General features: G+C 43.6%; 1 protein-coding gene across 1 annotated transcript in view; it reads right to left on the reverse strand.

Moving 5' to 3' along the window:
• MAP3K15 (mitogen-activated protein kinase kinase kinase 15) overlaps positions 1 to 20,005 on the reverse strand; it is a 149,654-nt gene that overhangs the window by 118,646 nt on the left and 11,003 nt on the right. The window contains exons 2-3 of the mRNA XM_015127037.3: positions 5,233 to 5,372; positions 2,943 to 2,966 (exon numbers count right to left, since the gene is read on the reverse strand). Coding sequence (XP_014982523.2) covers positions 2,943 to 2,966; positions 5,233 to 5,372 — 164 coding nt within the window. The remainder of the gene's footprint in view (positions 1 to 2,942; positions 2,967 to 5,232; positions 5,373 to 20,005) is intronic.

The following is a 20,005-nucleotide window of genomic DNA, read 5'->3' on the forward strand; positions in this document are numbered from 1 at the left end:
GTTTAATCACCATTAGTTGCAAGATGTCCATTCTGCTGATCCAAATCATTTTTCTGTTTACCCTACTTCCATCCCATCTGGAGTGGAAACAGTAAATGTCTCTTTACTTTCAGAAAGAGGATAGCATTTGAAGATGACTACTAATGGTACCTCTCAAGGCTTAGTTCCCTTTAGCTTTTCCTCTTAGGGGCGATTTTCCACTCATCACGTCACCTAGGATCCTTTTATTCTTCTGAGTGCTCTAAATTTTCACATCTTGCCAAGCATAATGACCAATACTGGGCACCAAATTCTAACATAATGCCAAATATAGCAAAGAGATTAGCTGCCAAATCCTTTACAGGGGTCCCCAACCCCCGGGGCCATGGACCAGTACCAGTCAGTGGCCTGTTAGGAACCAGGCCACATAGCAGAGGTGAGCGGTGGGTGAGCGTGCATTATTGCCTGAACTCCATCTCCTGTCAGATCATTGGTGGCATTAGATTCTTACAGGAGTGCAAACCCTATTGCGAACTGCGCATGCAAGGGATCTAGGCTGCGTGCTCCTTACAGGAATCTAATGCCTGATGATCTGAGGTCAAACAGTTTCATCCTGAAACCATCCCCCACCTCTGGTCTGTGGAAAAATTGTCTTCCATGAAACCAGTCCCTGGTAATGAAAAGGTTGAGGACCACTGCTTTAGAGTAAGTTTATTCCTAAAAAACAAACAAATACCTAGGAAGAATAGTGCTGAGGTATGCTTGGAATTACTAAGAATGTTAAGGAATTCCTGGGTGTTTTGGAAGAGGGAGAATGCACCAGAAGGGAGGTATGTAGTGGAATTGTAACAGCATGACACCAAGTCTCCTGGAGGAGAGAATATTTCTGAGTGCTGATGCATCCAACAGTGAGGAATGGAGAAAGAAAACGAGTTGTCTTCCTTGCTCCTTGCCTCAACGTAACTCTTGCTGTTTTAAGGAATCAGCATTTCATAGCCATTTCTTGCATTAAATCCAGGATACATCTTTTTGCTTGTATAACAAATATGGAACCACAGATGTTGAGGGCTGGAACGTATCAATGAGCAAAACAGCATAGTTCAACATTTCTCATTTTATTGCTGAGGATCCTGAGGCCTAGGCAGGGGTGGAACAACTGACTGCCCAGTGTTACTTAGAGACAGGGCTGCAGCTATAACTGTACCTCCTGGGCCTCAGGCCCAATCTCCTTCAACTTCTTCCTCATTTCTCCACAAAGTAGGTAATTTTAAAAATCAAGGCCTAGTGTGGTGGCTCACACCTGTAATCCCAGCACTTTAGGAGGCCAAGGCGGGCAGATCACTTGAGGTAGGAGTTCGAGACCAGCCTGGCCAACATGGGGAAACCCTGTCGCTACTAAAAATACAAAAATTAGCCGGGCGCGGTGGCTCAAGCCTGTAATCCCAGCACTTTGGGAGGCCGAGACGGGCGGATCACAAGGTCAGGAGATCGAGACCATCCTGGTGAACCCAGTGAAACCCCGTCTCTACTAAAAAATACAAAAAAAAAAACTAGCCGGGCGAGGTGGCGGGCGCCTGTAGTCCCAGCTACTCGGGAGGCTGAGGCAGGAGAATGGCGTGAACCCGGGAGGCGGAGCTTGCAGTGAGCTGAGATCCGGCCACTGCACTCCAGCCTGGGTGACAGAGTGAGACCCCGTCTCAAAAAAAAAAAAAAAAAAAAAAAAAAAATTAGCCAGGCGTGGTGGTAGGTGTCTGTAATCCCAGCTACTCAGGAGGCTGAGACAGGAGAAGTGCTTGAACCCGGGAGGCAGAGGTTGCAGTGAGCCAAGATCATGACACTGCACTCCAGCCTGGCCGACAGAGCAAGACCCTGTCTCAGTCTCAAAAAAAAAAAAAAAAAAGTCACGCCTGGTCCCATTTCTTTTCCAAAAGGAATCTAAAACCACCCGATGCCTTATCTTACAGGCCTGCTTGTAAAATTCATGCTCCAATAGTAATTATGTGCACTACACCACTTGCTATGTTTCTAAAACTTCTATCACAGGTGGGGTGCTCTGTCAGTGTCCTGGGGAAGCCTGGGCCCCCAAGCTGCAGGCTGGGGACTTCTGCAGAGGGTGCCCAGGGGACAGCTTTGCCTCCTGGGCCCTTTTTTCCCTCTCCTAGGAACTCCAACTGGAATAGGAAGAGAGTCTGCAGGCCTGTTCCTTCTAGAAGGGCTAGCAGGAAGGAGACTAAGGCTCTAAGGAGAGGGACCAAGGGCCTGTCCTGAGTCTAGGTCATGGTTTCTCAAACCACAATGCCATAGGTCTGGAGGGATGGGCAGCTTGGGGTGCATTCGAGGGTACAGGATAACCTTGGCAACATTTCCAAGGCCAAGATCCTTTTAAAACATTTTTAGGGTGGTGATTTTATTATACTATTCAAACCAACGTGGCAATAAAACTATGTAATTTCAGAACTTTTAAGCCAAATCAGGAGACTTCAGTACATAAATGGGACAGAAGGAAGTAGAATTCCATCCCACTTCTTTTCCATTTGTGGCAAGAAACTTGTGCCCCATATTAACTGGCATACAAGTTCACGTTCCTGCATCGTTAGGGAAACTCTGCTTGGGAAGTATGGGAGGTACTGACTCCAGCAAAAAGATTATTGGTGGTCCATGGAACATCGACCCAGCTCAGAAGGAGTCACCCAGAAGGTTCCAGCTCAAAGTCCCAGCAGGTAATGAAGAACATACACTTTCTTGCCTGGCCTTGCCTTCTGGCCCACACCCTCAATGGCTGAGTGGGGCCTGGGGCTGGCAGGCTGAGGCACAGGGAGATTTCTAGCTGTCCTCCTTAGAAACACAACCCACAGGCATGATTAGAAGTCATCTTGCTACCTGGATGATTTTCAGGCAAGCATTTTACAAACTGACATTTACATTTAATTTCAGAATTAAAATTCTGAAAATGTAATACTTACTGTGTTTTTTTGAGTTACCATGTCCTGAGAAGAAAAAGAAAAAATGAATATAGCTTTTTTTCAAAACAGCTAATTTCCATAAGCATTAGCCAGTACTCCCCTCTATAAAAGAAATTAACCATGTAAGAATTAATCACATAAAAGCACCCACCTTAGAGTAAGAATTAATCATGTAAAACCTCCCTCTCCAAAAGCTTCAAACACAATGAACCTCTGAATTGCAACATTCATATTCCAGAGAAAATTGATCACCACTGGTTAGCCTTTGGAACTATTAGAGGGCATGTATGCTTATAAGGATTTCCCCAGAACAGTGCCAATGCTTTTGCCCAAAAGATATTTTGAGCTTCAGGTTTGGGGTGCTGAGTGCCCTCATCCTGCCTTCCCAGAAAAGAATGTCAATGATAGCAAGGAAGGGCCTAGAAGGCACTGTGCTATCCCCAGATCTGGAACCATTTCTTGAATCAATCAGTGTGAAGGCCACACCACGGTCAGCTTTCCTACAGAAAGGGTGTTGGCAGAAGAATTCCTGACACCTCGCTACAACAATCTAGGAATGTTCAAATTCAGTGACAACAATTTTAGTCAGTAAATGTAGTATGATAATTAGGCAGCTCTTGACTGTCTCATTTACGCACCAACACTTCCAGAGGGGGAGAAAACACCATAATCAAACAGCTGCCCTGTAAAACATGTTTTATATATTCTGAGATTTTTATTTCCTGATAACAAGTGCAAACTGCTGCTTCTGGTGTTAGATATAACTGACTACCCATTTCCATTTTAGGAAATAATTTTCTGTATCATTAAAAATTAAAACATCTAGTCCATAAAACTTTCCAGAGGGCTTTGCTAAGGCACAGTTGAAGAAACTGTCCTAAATTGGAAAAAAAAAATTCTAATTTCACGTTTTTCATCAAAATATAGGTTAATAATCTATATCTTTCATACTTGCTAAGTTCTAAATATTCCTAAGCCTAACTACCTTCGTGAAAATCAGTAAAAGAAAAGGTCAGTATCTAAATATCTAATGTAATTTGCATTGGTTTATCGCCCTGGGGAAACTATTCTACAATGTGAAGTACACTAATAAAAGTCTCTTCTTTCACTGTCATACAAATGACTTATTAAAATAACAGTATTTTGCCATAATTACTGAGTACATATCTATGTAAAGTATATATGATGTTTAGCACATACAAGTTACACATCTCAAGCAGGTGGTATTTCTACCAGGAAATAATCTCAAATCCTTACACAACCCTGAAAACCTAGTTAATATTAAATCTCAAGAAACACAATGAAAATGTCCAACTTTGGCATAAAATTTTACTACTCTCTACCAGTGATTTTTAACACTGAGGGAACTGAACCTTTAGAAATGATGTCTGCGAAGGCTGACTCTCCAAACCATTGGTTCTCACCCATGGTTGCACATTTGGGAGGTTAAAAAAATCTCCATGCCTGGGTCCCACCCCCATCCCTGAGATTATGTGAAGTAACTGGTCTGGGGTGAGGCCTAGGCATGGGGATATTTACAAGCTCTCCCAGTAATTCTGAAGTGCACTCAAGGCCAAGAAGCACTGCTATAAACAAACTAATCCATTATTTCTAAAATGATTTAACATAGGCCAGGATTTTCTGACTAAAATATTCAACAATATCAATATCCACTGAATTTCGGAATAACTCATGTTAAACATTTCCACTATACAAATATAAGCATTTTAAAAAAATACTATAGTATCCAAAAAAGCTTGTATCAAACTTGCAAAAATACATTTTAGAAATTCTTAACCATGAATGAGTCGTGCAGGAACACACATGTTTACAGTTTTGCTTTGCTTTCAGACTAGGGGAAAATAACATCAAAGACTAATTGAGTCTATGCTAAAATATTCTGTCCATTTCAGTAACTGTTCAATGTCTTCATATTATTATCCAAGTTGAGAACTGATTTTTATGTGTAGGTTTGGATCCAACAGCTCACGAAGGAATTCGGAACAGTGTGTTTGCTTCAATTGAAACTAACAGGAGTGTTTGCCTCCACTTCCCTAACGAGCCTGGAAATGCCCAAGTTGCCTGCACACGTATGACTGTAGCACAGATGCTCACAAAGTGGCCAGGAAGTCGTCTGTGTGAACTAGAACCTGTGGTGGGAAGGAAAGAATTGCACAAACAAGCCTTTGTTTTTCTCCAACTTCCTGTACTACTGTGGCATTTCAGCTAGACATATAATTCTGCTTTCCCAAAACGAAGTACTCAGGAGAATGTGAACAATACCCTGTACCTTCAAAGAGAGAGCAGTGTCGGCATCGGTGTCATGGTACAAGATCACATTATTGGCCATGTCAAAGCTTTCTCGGACTCCAAGATGGTAGAAGAGGGAAGGCTGTCTGGAGACATCACTCATGTCTACCACAGCAACATCTGCAATGAACAAGGAGAGGACAGGATTAGGGGAGATGATCTGTCTACTTCATCTACTCACTGGTGATCACCAGTGGGGAGCTATAGCAATGTGTATTTCTGTCATCAGCCTGTTAGGTAAAATAAGGAATGATTTGATTAAAATTACCCTATGAACTGTGGAAGAAACGCAGTAAGAATCTTTTTGAATCCTCTTTCTTCTTCAAAGTGCTGGGAATGTAACCTCACTTAGAACTTGCTGATGGATTTTTAATGTTATTTTTGTTATGACTTATCATACATCCGAAGAATATATTTAGCTTATATATCAGGCATAAAGTATAATGCAATGAAAAACCATGTACCTTCTGTGTAGCCTAAGTCAGAGGGTTACCTGCACTCAGGGTCCCATGTGCCCCTCTCTAATCACATCTCCTCCCTCCTGCCCAGAGAACACTTCTGTCTGGATCTATGTATTTATCAGTTCCACGCACGTGCTATAGAATGAACGTTTGTTTCCCCTCAAGGTTCATATATTGAAACCTAATCCCCAATATGATGGTACCTAAAGATGAGGCCTTTGGGAGGTGATTAGGTTATGAGGATGGAGCCCTCGTAAATTGGATTAGAGCCCTTATAAAAGAGACTCTGGAGAGCTGGTTTCCCCTTCATCATTCCAGGACACAGGGAGAAGGTCCCGTCTATGAACTAGAAAGCAGGTCCTCGCCAATGAGTCCGCCACCACCTTGATGTTGGACTCCCTAGTCTTCACAATTATGAGAAATACATTTCTGGCTGGGTGCAGTGGCTCATGGCTGTAATCCCAGCACCTTGGGAGGCCAAGGCAGGTGGACCACCTGAGGTCAGGAGTTCAAGACCAGCCTGTCCAATATGGTGAAACTGTCTCTACTAAAAATACAAAAATGAGTTGGGCATGGTGCCAGGTGCCTGTAATCCCAGCTACTCAAGAGGCTAAGGCAGGAGAATTGCTTGTACCCAGGAGGCAGAGGTTGCAGTGAGCTGAGATCGTGCTACTGCACTCCAGCCTGGGCAATAGAGTGAGACTCTGTCTCCAAATAAATAAATTTATGTTGTTTAGAAGCCATGCGCAGGCATTATGTTATAGCAAACAGACTAAGACAATATGTACAGGCATGTATAGGCATTACACGCACACACACACAAATTCCTTAACAGTGTATTGCTCTGTTTTGTATGTCTTTGAACTTCATGTAAACGGTATTGCACTGTACATATATTCTTCGGCTTGCAATTTTTTGGTGGCATTCAACCAATTTGTGCACTTAGCTCCAGTTCATGCATTTTCACTTCTGTATAGAATTCTGTTGTGTGACAGATTTTTATTCATTTCGTATTTCACACTGCTGCAAAAAACAGTCCTGTCATAGCTCCTGGCTCACATGTCTACCATGAGCTTGACATATAATGTGCCCTGGCCGGGCGCGGTAGCTCATGCCTGTAATCCCAACACTTACAGGCATGGCCGAGATGGGCAGATTGCTTGAGGTCAGGAGTTCGAGACCAGCCTGGACAACATGGTGAAACCCCATCTCTATAAAAAATACAAAAAATTAGCCGGGTGTGGTGGTGCGTGCCTATAGTCCCAGCTACTCAGGAGGCTAAGGTGGGTGGATGACTTGAGACTGGGAGGTCGAGGTTGCAGTGAGCTGTGATCACGTCACTGCTCTCCAGCCTAAGTAACAGAGTAAGACTCTGTCTCATAAACTAAAAAAAATAAAATAAAATGCACCCTAGAGTTGCACCCTGTAATAGAGACCTATTCTAAACAGAGGAGCAACTTCTTCCATAAATAATGAGCATGTTTACATTATGCCTAGCAGTATGGGGCACCATTTCAAAACTCCAAACATTCTAGAGGATGTAAGAGTTCCAAGTTTGACGGGAGCTTCCTCACCATGTGCAGTGGAGATATAGGAATGCAGTGTCCAAACTCATGCTTGCACTGCTGTGACTCCTAGAAAGTCACTGAAAATCCCAATGGGACAGAACAGAGGCCAGTTGAACAAGGGCATGAAGAAACATGAAGGCACGCAGCAGTGCATCAGCACCAGACACTGCTGGCTCTGTACGGAGGCGCTGGGAACCTGAGGCCAAGTGCCGCTAAGCCCCAGAGTGGGCCTTTCATTCTCTTATTTATGGATTGCCTGCTGTATGGCAGGATTGTGCTCGGTGCCAGGGACAGAAGTATCAACAGGGCATAATCACCTCCCTCAAAAGAAAAACCCAACTACAATACAATGTGGGTAACCAGAAGAAAGGGGATGGTTAGGATCACCGTGAGGGCAGCCAAAATGAGGGAAACAGTGAACAGAGTACCCCCAGGAGGGTACATAATCCACACCTGAGTGGAGGGCAATCACAGAAGTCCGGGGAAAGGGATATTGTCCATGACCTGAGGCTCTGTAAGAGTTAGGCAGGCAAATGGGATGAGGATGCAGGGGATCAAAGGGAAGGAAAGAGCGGTGCAGGAACAGAAGCCAGCTAGTGCAAGGGGTCAGCAGCAAGTCAGGGTGTAAGTGTGAAGGCCACCCATGGATCACTTCCTCAGGCCAGAACACCCCAGAAAACAAGCCTGGAGACGGAGGGCTGGACCTTCCTTGAGGCAATGGGAAACCTATGGTTGGGTTTTTTAACTTTTTATTTTTACTTACTTATTTATTTTTGAGACAGAGCCTCCCTCTGTTGCCCAAGCTGGAGTGCCCCGGTACGATCTCGGTTCACTGCAACCTCCACCTCCCAGGCTCAAGTGATTCTTGTGCCTTGGCTTCCAGAGTAGCTGGGACTACAGGCATGTGCCACCATGCCCGGTTAATTTTGTTGTATATTTTTAGTAGAGATGGAGTTTCACCATGTTGGCCAGGTTGGTCTCGAACTCCTGACCTCAAGTGATCCACCCACCTCAGCTTCCCAAAGTGCTGGGATTACAGGCGTGAGCCACTGCACCTGGTTACCCTTTTTTTTTTTTTTTTTTTTTTAAACAGAGATGGGGTCTCACTCTGTTGCCCAGGGTGGTCTTGAACTCCTGGCCTCAAGCAATCCTCTCACCTCGGCCTCTTCAAGTCCTAAAATTACAGCTGTGAGCCACTGCTCCTGGCCTCTTTAAAACTTTTTATTATGCAGAACTACAAATATACATAAAAAGTAGACAGAATAGTATAATGAAATCTCCATACCTCCCACCTCAACAACAACCAACTCAAGGCCGGCTTTGTTTCATCTTTACTACTAACCACAACGTCCACCCCTTCCTCCCTGTGTTATTTTAAAATAAATCCCACCAGACACCATACTGTTTTATTCCCCAATATTTCAGGATATATCACTAAAAGATGAGAACTCAAAGAAAAAAATAAAGTATCAATGTCTCACCTAAAAATATTTTTAAATAATCATGAGAGTTTTTAGCAGAAGACTCTGAGTCAAATGTACCCGTTAGAGGTCGTCTCCTAACGAAAGGATGCACGTCTGTGCTGAGGAATCACTCTGCAACCCAGCCTGATCAACTTCTCTCAAATGGATAATTCCACTCCCCAAAGACATTTGCTTAGTCAAGATAACCGGCCAGCGCTGCTGAGTAAATCACACATTCTGCCTATAGGATTGCTTCCTGGACTCTTACTTATCTACATTAAAAATTATATGTTTCAGGCCAGGCGCGGTGGCTCACGCCTGTAATCCCAGCACTTTGGGAGGTGGAGGCGGAGGCAGGTGGATCACCTCAGGTCAGTAGTTCGAGACCAGCCTACACACCATGGTGAAACCCCGTCTCTACAAAAAGTACACAAAATTAGCTGGGTGTGGGGTGGGCACCTGTAATCCCAGCTACTTGGGAGGCTGAGGCAGGAGAATCGCTTGAACCTGGGAGGCGGTGGTTGCAGTGAGCCAAGGTTGTGCCACTGTACTCCAGCCTGGGTGACAAGAGTGAAACTCGGTCTCAAAAGAAAAAAAAAGTTGTATGTGTCATAGTGATGCTATGAAAAAGTAGCAACATAGACATTAATTCCAAGGCCATGGTGACTGTTAATAATGAGTTAATAAAGGCAAGGAAGCAAATAGAAACAGACAAAGGGGAGTAGCGGAAAGGGGCAGAAGGGAGGATAGGGACAGTAGTCCTGAAGTCACGCAGCCCATTTTCACAGGCAACCTTGAACATGGCAGAGGAACTTGTGGCCAAGAAGATTCCATTTTGATCAAGCGACATGAGTTCCTTCCTTCCTTTACCTTCTCAACATTCTGTGCTGGGACGCACTGGCCTACCGATGATTGGGAGAGACTTTTCACTGTCAATGAAAAGAGGACATATTAATACTGCTACTCAAAACAAACCAAATTCTGAGCAATTCATGTTCAACAGGAAAATTGCCTCGAATCTAAAGTTGAAATTTTTGCCTGACATTTGTCACTCAGGCCAGTAGACTAAGTTCACTTTGAGGATTTATACCAAAACCGTAGGCAACTGGCTTATTTTCAGAATTTCTAAAACATGAATTTAGCATCTGATTTATAAATGTGAATTGTAATAAAACACCAGATTGGAACTTTTATTCCATACAAAGAGAAAAGGGCTTTATCCCTAAAGAGAGCACCAGTTACCTAAAACCTTTCATCACCACCGTGGTCACATGCTTTGCCATTTACAAAACACTTCCACAGACGTCTCAGTTGAATTTCAGAACCCCAGCAGGCAGGGCAAGTACTGGCTTCACTTCCCAGGTAGAAAAATGAAGTGCAAAGAGGTTAACAGACTCGTCCAAGGTCGCTCAAGTACAGCATGAAGAAGTCAGGACTCAAAATCAGCTTTCCCAACCCCAAGTTCTGTGTTCCCCGATGCCCTGATGAGGCTTAGTACATTCCTGACACACTGTAAAACTCAGCTACCTGGGGGCAAAACAAATTTATCTATCAGGCTAAATCTTAAGCAAAAAGATCACAGATAAAAAGGAAGAGATAAAATTCAGATTTTCATTCCCAAATACACCCTGTGCTCCTAGCAACCATTACCTTCCAGTTCCTACTGACGCAGGCCAGCTTCAGGGAAAAAGCACGTATCGTACAAACCATCTTTTCTGACCCTGAGGCAGGCACACACACCCATCCTACCTATCTTGGTTTAGCAAACTTTAAGAAGTGATACCAGGCATGGTGGCGTGTGCCTAAAGTCCCAGATACTCTGGAGGCTGAGGCAGGAGGAGCACTTGAACCTAGGAGTAGTCCAGTCCAGTCTGGGCAACAGAATGAGACTCTGTCTTTTTAAGAGAGAGAGAGAGAGGAGGAAGAGAGATATACTACATCAAAGATTGCAAAAAGCCAAGGTTCCAGTTGAAATCTATGCTTAGCAGTAAAGTGTAATTTAAAAACCAGTCACAATGACCTCAAGCATGAGGTTAATTACAAGGACCCTGAAACACACTAGTATGAAATAAGAAAGATGATGCATAGGACTTTAGTTCGTTGAAAACTTTTGAATACTATCTTGAATACTATTTTTGCTAAATGTTTTATGGGTAATACATAAAACTAATTTTCTAGTGTGGTTTAAAAGTATCTGATTTCCGAAGCAAAGCATTACTCAACAAAGTGATATGACGGCAAATGATTTACCATATAGTACTTCTGTGACTGTACTGGCTCATGCCAGTCTTTAAATATACACCACGTTATCCTTAAGCCTATCTAACTCCCTGCAGAAAAAAAGAAATTATGAAAGTAAGTAAGACTGGCTTTGTCTAAACGAAAAGTGCTAGACTTTAGAATAAGTTTTTGACCAAAGACTTCAAAACAAAAATTGGATTGGACATATGACAGCGCTAGCTACCTAAAAGCTACCTTAAAAAAAAAAAAAAAAAAGCCCAGATATGCTGGACAGAATGCACTTCTCCTAACTCCTACCATAATTTAAATCTTATTTATTCACTGCTGCCTATTTCTGACATAGTCAGGTCAAGTCAATGAAGAAAGTTGTGAAGTGTTTTGTTTGTTTGTGTGTTTGTTTTGAGATGGACTCTTGCTCTGTTGCCCAGGCTGGAATGCAGTGGTACGATCTTGGCTCACTGCAACCTCCGCCTCCTGGATTCAAGTGATTCTCCTGCCTCAGCTTCACAAATAGCTGGGATTACAGGCAAGGACCACCATTCCCGGTTAATTTTTGTATTTTTAGTAGACATGGGGTTTCCCCATGTTGGCCAGGCTGGTCTCGAACTCCTGACCTCAAGTGATCTGCCCACCTCGGCCTCCCAAAGTGGTGGGATTACAGGATTGAGCCACCACACCCAGCCTGAAGTGTCACTTAAATCTTATTTTCCAATATCTTAAGAAGGAGCCAACATACCAATTCAGTGTTAGGACATCAGCAAGTCCTTACCAACTGTCATAGTGGGTGGGTACTCGTTGCCCGGGGCATCGAGTTTTAACTAGGAAGAAGGAGGGGAGGCACGAGGACATCAGGAAACTACCTGGCCTCCTATCTTTTGCTTCCCAGTATCAGATTTTTTTTGGTAAGAAGGACTGAAAGTAAGTCTTTTTTTTTTTTTTGAACTATGTAAGTGTGATTGTGTCCACTACCAGTTTTTCCAAAAGAAATGCAGCACATATAAGCCAAATACGTTTTACTCACTGAGGTGAATGGGCTCATTGGGCTTAATTTCAGACCACTCACAGTGAAATATTTGCAATATACATTACAGCGTGAGTTAAGCCACTTTACCTTTTGCACATACACATTGCTCTTCCAGCTGACAATGCAGAAAAAATACGCAGCATGACACTGCAAGATAGACTGCATTCATCACTTTAAATGCTATCAATAGTTTTACTTGGGAGGCTGAGGCAAGAGGATCACTTGAGCCCAGAACTTTGAAACTACAGTGAGCTATGATCGTGCCACTGCACTCCAGCTTAGGGGACAGAGTGAGATCCCATCCCTAAAAAAATAAAAATACATGGGTATTGATATCATTGTCATCATCCTTGCTGTAACATACTTCACAGTTTCAACTCCGGGTTCCCTGGCAGCCTGTGAACACACCACCCATTTTTTTTTTTTTTTTTTTTTTTGAGATGGAGTCTCACTCTGTTGCCCAGGCTGGAGTGCAGCGGCATGATCTCAGCTCACCGCAACCTCCATCTCCCAGTTTCAAGTGATTCTTGTGCCTTAGCTTCCTGAGTAGCTGGGACAATAGGTGTGCACTGCATGCCAGGCTAATTTTTTTGTATTTTTAGTAGAGACAGGGTTTCTCCATGTTGGCCAGGCTGGTCTTGAACTCCTGATGTCAAGTGATCCACCGGCCTCGGCCTCCCAAAGTGTTGGGATTACAGGCTTGAGTCACCGCGCCTGGCCACCATCCCAGTATTTTCATCTTCGTCATCTGAAGATTCCTCTTCAGCTTTCCTCAACCCTTTTCTAAAGGGAAAGCTTTGACATGACTCTGTAGCAAAATTTTTGGAGACATATTCTGAGAAGCCTTTTCTGACCAGTAGATAACCTCTTCTTTCGAAAGGTCCATGTCACGCATCACCTTCAAACTGTGCGCAATTCTAGAGTGGTGCAGAGTTTGATGTACTGCAGCCACACGCTGCAGACCCTGACAGGGGTACCGCTGAGCCTTCCTGTTACTGTGACAAAATCACAGTAAGTAGCCCCTGCATTTCTTAATTTGTTCTCCAATTATCTCGTTAAAATGAATGTCAGTTGGCTTGAGAGAACCATCGCTTTTACGTATACTCCTCCCACAATAATACACTCTCCTTAACAAAATCAACAGCTCCTTAAAGATCATCACTAAGCATTCGGACTTCCGCCTGGCTGCTGATTCCACCCATTCCGTGCTATACATTTCCTCAGCAGTATCTGTCCCCATAGCCTGTGGGAGTGGTGACTCATTGCTTGATACAGGGGCCATGTTGCTTGGAACTTGCCCCTTCTCATTTCCTTTTTTGTAGGTGGTCCTTTGAGAAGGGATGTGTAGAGTTTATGATCTGCATCAAGCACTCCATAGCCAGAGAGTGCTTTATAAAACTTATCTATTTGCTTCTTAGGAATGATAAGCACATTGGATGCAGGATTCTCATTCTCAGGATAGATAACACTTTTTTTTTTTTTTTTGAGATGGAATCTCACTCTGTTGCCCAGGCTGGAGTGCAGTGGCATGATCTCAGCTCACTGCAACCTCTGACTCCCAGGTTCAGGCGATTCTCCTGCCTCAGCCTCCCGAGCAGCTGGGATTATAGGCATGCGCCACCACGCCTGGCTAATTTTTGTATTTTTAGTAGAGATGGGGTTTCATCATGTTGGCATGTTAGTCAGGCTGGTCTCGAACTCGTGACCTCAAGTGATCCGCCCGCCTCAGCCTCCCAAAGGGCCGGGATTACAGGCATGAGCCATCACACCCAGCCCAGATAACACATTTTTTAAATAAACCCATCTAACAAGTCTTAAAACTTTAGCCTTGTGAGAGCCAATGATAATCACTGTGAACATCAAAATGGTCTTTGCTTCCAGCTCAACCAAAATATTTGGTGGGATTCACTGGAGGCCAATGAAGGTGGCAAAATATTTGGTGGGATTTACTGGAGGCCAATGAAGCACCTTTACGATATCAACAATTTTCATTTCCTTTTTGTCCCATTTATTCTACATTTCTTTTACTCTCAACATTAATGGCCGCACAAGGCATCTTGTATGGCTAGAACTGGGCTGATGCGACGTGGCTGGCATTAGGACATTCTGGTGCTATAGTAAGCATTGTCGATAAGATGCAGAGATATTTTATTATATTCTGATTCCTACTACTACATGACAAAACACCTCAAAATCAAACAGCACAAGTTTGAGTTCCTCTGCACAGGACAAGGAATGGGGTTAGGATGCAATCTCCAATCTCAAAATTTTGAAAACTTTCCTTACAAACTGCAGGCGTATAAGGCAACCCCACTACATGATAACTGCCCAAGGGATCTGAGCCCTGCATTTTTTATTTTACTATATAACTTTGCTGATTTTAAATAATGTATAAAAATATACACTAACAAGTGAAATGTGATAAATGGAAATATATAGCTACTGATCGATACCATTAATTTCAACCTAAACGCAAGCTTTGGCATGTATCATATATTTCCTAATGTAGTTATTCCAATAAAGTAGTTTAAATTATGGAAACATTAATACTTTGTGAAAAAGTTCACACACTGGGTTTCAGCAATTTATTATTTCACAAAGCACATTTCATTCTACACTGGGGTTCTGGTATGTTTACTGATGGGGGTTGAGGGGAGTGGTGCAGGTCGGGGAGGGTGCTGACATTTACTGAGCACTTACTAAGTTCAAGGCACAGAAGTTGAATCTCTATGCAGGGATCTTTTTAAATGAGGCTCAGAGATATTAAGTAAGTTATCCAGGTTCACACAGCCAACGAACAAGACGGTAGAAATCCAAACTCTGGCCTATAAAGCAAATGTTCTTTCTCCGTCACCACCTGTATCACCAGGGCCAGTGTGACACAATAATAGAAGACATGTTTAGAAGGTTTCATTACAGGTCTCTGGTGAAAGTTTTTGCTCTGGAAGGCAGAAAGGCCACTACATCAAGGATAACCTGCACTTCCTGTACTTATCTGGATAATGAGATGAGGAGAAGGCAGTAGTGGTCCTGTCTTCTGGACTCAAAGTACCTGGGGGCACTTATCGTGAGGCAAGACCGGCATCCCACGTGTTTAAGGCATCAAGCTTGGTTTGTCAAGACGCACACATGTCATACTTCACTTGAGATGAATCACATATCTAAATGTAAAAGCTGAAACAAAGTTTTTGGAAGAACACATAAAAGAGTATCTGCACAACTGCAACCTGGAACGTTCCTTAGGGAAGATACAGCAGGCAATCATAAAAGAATAATATTCTAGATTAGACTTCATCAAAACGAAGAGCTTCTGCTCATCAAAAGCCACAAATATGTACATGAAGAAGCTAGCCACAGTCTGGGAGCAAATATTCACAAAATTTATTTCTGACAAAACACTTAAATCCAAAATATATAAAACCCTCTCATAATTCAATAATAAGATGACAGATGACCCAATTAAATGTGTCAGTGGCTAGAATGGACACCTCACAAAGGAAGATATCTACATGTCCAAAAAGCACATGGAGAGGTACTCAACATCATTAATCATGAGGGAAAGACAAATTAAAACTGTAAGGAGAAACCACCACAACCCCTATAAGAAGAGCCACAATTGACAAGATTGGTAATACAGTGTTGGTGACGACGTGAAGCCACTGAAACTGTCACACACTGGTGTGACACAATATAAAATGGTACAACCACTTCAGAAAAAAAGTTGGAAGTTTCTGATATATTTCGACACACACTTAACCCTTTGATCCAGCCATTCGACTCATAGGTATTTACTCAAGAGGAATAAAAACATTGGTCCACAAAAAGTCACAAACACTTGCAAATTGCAAATGTTCATAGCTTCTTTGGTTGTAACAACTCCAAACTAGAAGCAACCCAAACATTCATCAATAGGAGAATGCCTAAACTAAGCAGTATATTCTTACAATAAAATTGTATACTATTAGAAAGGAGCAAACTACAGATACACACAACTGTATGGACAAATCTCCAAAACATCACGCTGCATGAACGAAGCCAGACACCAAAGAATACATATTGTATGAGGCCATTTAGATGAAGCTCTAGGAAAGGCAGATCTAATCTACAGAGATGACAGCAGATCAGTCATAGCCCTTATAGGGGCAAAGGGAGGATTGAGGGAGAGGGGACATGGTGGAACTTTCTGGAAAAACAAATTTCTCTATATTGTGATGGGGGTCGCATTAGACAGTTTTAGTCATTTTTTAAGGTTGTACAGCTGAGATTTGTATATTGCAATGCCTATACATTTCACATTCAAAATGTTTAAAAAGAATAATTGGCTGGGTGCGGTGGCTCACACCTGAAATCCAAGCACTTTGGGAGGCCAAGCGGGTGGATCACCTGAGGTCAGAGTTCAAGATCATCCTGGCCAACATGGCAAAACCCAATCTCTACTAAAAATACAAAAATTAGCTGGGTATGGTGGCATACGCCTGTAATCCCAGCTACTCAGGAAGCTGAGGGAGGAGAATCGCTTGAACTTGGGAGATGGAGGTTTCAGGGAGCCAAGATTGCACCACTGCACTCCAGCCTGGGCGACAGAGCAAGACTCCATCTCAAAATAAATAAATAAAATAAAATAAAAATAAAAAATAAAAAGAATAATCAAGTATGAGGTAGGGAATGGATAGAGGTAAAGAAGAAATGAGAACAGCAGGATAATAATTGTCAGAGCTGGGTAATGTACATGTTTGAAATTTTCCATGATAAAATAACTTAAGAGGGAAAGTTATCTACATCAAACGCTCCTGGCTCTCTCTACCTTCTCTTTCCCCTCCCTATCTGTGTCCAGTTCTGCCTGGCCCCTGGGATGGCCTGCCACAGACCCCAGTTCCTGAATGAGCTCTACTTCCTGCCAAGACTCACCCACCACTCAACTCCCTTCTGCTTCGCAACCACTCTCCCTCCCCAAACCAAGCCCCAACAACAGCCAGGCAATTCTGCCAGTACCATCACACACAATTGCCAAAACCTGTGCAAGTTACTGGGCAACAGGAATTTTTCCAGCCTACTTCATAGAAAGTTCAGTCCTATCCCAACCATGCTATTTGGCCGCGATCGAAACAGCACCTATTTCAAAGCCAGATACATAGAAGACTTTTAAAAAACAGTTTATGGCCTGTATTCCAAAACTATGTTTGGAAGTTCACTGCAGGGAACTGAAAATACATTTTGCCCTAATAACAGATAATACACAGCCAGTAAGGTAGCAGACCAGCCCACAGATATCTACTCTAAAATGCACTCAAGGCTCAAACAGCAATGTCTCTCCATTAAATGCTGCAGGTGCAATGCTTCTTTCAAAGTTGGCCCACATGACTAAGGTGAGGAAAGTTCCAGGCTCAATTCTGAGGCAGTAGCACTAAGCAGCATGGAAAGGAAGGAGGCTCAGGATGGGGCCCCTGTAGGCAAGCCAACAGCCAGGTCCAACAGAAGACAGCTGAGGTCCTGCCATGGACTTCTGCAGCCGGGCCCCTTGGAGCAGTCATTGCTGTCTAGCCTGAGCACACCCGGCCACTCTCTCCAGCAGGGAGGGAGAGAGGGAGAAGGTTTCTGAGTTACAACCCCATCTTTAATCTCCTACTGTACTTAAAGTAAAAATTATACTTATATTCTAGAAAATAACATACAGTATGGAAAATACGGACAAACAAAAAGAAAAAGAACCGGCATTCTCAGCATATAATTGAAACCACTACTTCCATCCCAGTATGTCCAGTGTGAGTTCTTCTAGTCTCTTCTGTCAGATACGCACCACTGAAGAGAAAGGTTCAGACCTAGAAATGTGTCATTAGGATGGATGTTATTTCTTAACAAAATCGTAAGTGCACTCTATCTATGGCCTGGCTACCATTTTCAACATGCCACTGGAAACTGCATTCTAAATTTCTTTTGAGGGCACCACATAAGTTCTGCTTTAGCCCAACAGGAGAAGCCAGCTGTCATCCGTGCCCACTGATGATTATTTTTAACAGGAGCTGGGTAGATATTCCTAGCAATCACTCAAATGGTGGCAAAGAAAACTGTACCTGGCTCCTGGCCATTGAACAGTTCACTGTCTGGCAGAAGATCAATCATTAAATCAATAATTATTTAAGGGCTGGGGTGCGGTGCCTCATGCCTGTAATCCTAGCACTTTGGGAGGCCGAGGCAAGTGGATCACCTGAGGTCAGGAGTTCGAGACCAGCCTGGCCAACATGGTGAAACCCCATCTCTACCAAAAATACAAAAATTAGCCAGGCAAGATGGCACATGCCTGTAATCCCAGCTACTCAGGAGGCTGAGACAGGTGAATCATTTGAACCTGGGAGGTGGAGGTTTCAGTGAGCCGAGACCACGCCACTGCACTCTAGCCTGGGTGACAGAGAATCAGTCTCAAAAAGTAATAATTATTATTTAATCACAATTGTTTTGCCTGTGAGGAAAGAAAACCTCAGCATACAAAAGCCAACAGGGAGGAGGATGGGAGTCCACGCAGGCTCCCTTGAAGAACTTGGATATGAAAGCTGAACAGATATTGATCAGAGGAAGACTACCGGTGGGGGTGGGGACTGATATGGTTTGGCTGTGTCCCCCAAACCTCATCTCGAATTGTAATCCCCACGTGTGGAGGGAGGGACCTGGTGGGAGGTGACTGGATTATGGGGGCAGTTCCCCCATGCTGTTCTCGTGACAGCGAGGAAGTTCTCACGAGATCTGATGGTTTAAAAGTGACAGTTTCCCCTGTGCTCTGTTTCCTGCCACCATGTAAGACGTGCCTTGCCTCCTCTTCTGCCATGATTTTAAGTTTCCTAAGCCCTCCCCAGTCATGCCAAACTGTGAGTCAATTAAACCTCTTTTGGGGCCAGGCACAGTGGCTCACGCCTGTAATCCCAACACTTTGGGGGGCCAAGGCAGGTGGATCACTTGAGCTCAGGAGCTTTGAGACCAGCCTGGGCAATATAGTGAGATCCCCATATCTACAAAAAAAAAGTAAAAATAGCTGGCCATAGTGGCGTGCACCTTTAGTCCCAGCTACACACACAGGAAGCTGAGGTAGGAAGATTGCTTGAGCCCAGGAAGGTGAGGTTACAGTGAGCCCTGTTTGTGCCACTGCACTCCAGCCTGGGTGACAGAGCAAGAGCCTGTGGGAGGGGAGGGGAGCGGAGGGGGAAAGAAAAAGAAAAGAAGGAGAAAAGAGATGCATTTAGGTATTTTTAGCAGAATGCATGACAAGCTCTATTAGTCAGGATAAGGTAGGCTATGCTGCCACAACAGACAAATCCCCAAGGCTTCAGTGGCTTAATTGCTATTTTTAATCCCTGATCTTCAAATCTGCCACAACAGAGGCAGAGAGATGGAGGAGCACATCATCTAACTGCTTTAAGCCCAAAGTGATGCTTGCTGCTGCTGCTCACATCGCACTGGCCAACACTAGTCACGAGGGCCCAAGGGATATGAGGAAATGTGGAAGAACATACGGATGTTTGGCTAACATTGCCTTTGCCATGCAATGCATCAAGCTAATAAAGAATCCAGAGACACCACCACAGAGGGAGAAGCCAGACATAACTCACATGAAAAGTGGCAAGGAAAACCACAGCTAGTCTTATTTTAAACCATTTCATATCTTTTGTTTAAAAAAAAAAAAAAGCCCAATATCACTGTCAGATAAAAACTAACAATCACTACAGTATCATTTTATACCAAAGGAAAAAGTTACCTAAGGCTGGGCATGGTGGCTCACGCCTGTAATCCCATCACTTTGGGAGGCCAAGGCAGGTGGATTGCTTGAGCCCAGGAGTTCAAGACCAGCCCGGGCAACAAGGCAAAACCTCATCTGTACAAAAAACTAGCCGGATGTGGAGGCGTGTGCCTGTAGTCCCAGGTACCTGGGAAGCTGAGGTGGGAGGCTCACCTGAGCCAGGGAGGTAGAGTCTGTAGTGAGCTGTGATCGTGCCACTGCACTCCAGCC

The sequence above is a fragment of the Macaca mulatta genome, chromosome X (assembly GCF_049350105.2).
Source record: "Macaca mulatta isolate MMU2019108-1 chromosome X, T2T-MMU8v2.0, whole genome shotgun sequence".
Classification (NCBI taxonomy): Eukaryota; Metazoa; Chordata; class Mammalia; order Primates; family Cercopithecidae; genus Macaca; species Macaca mulatta.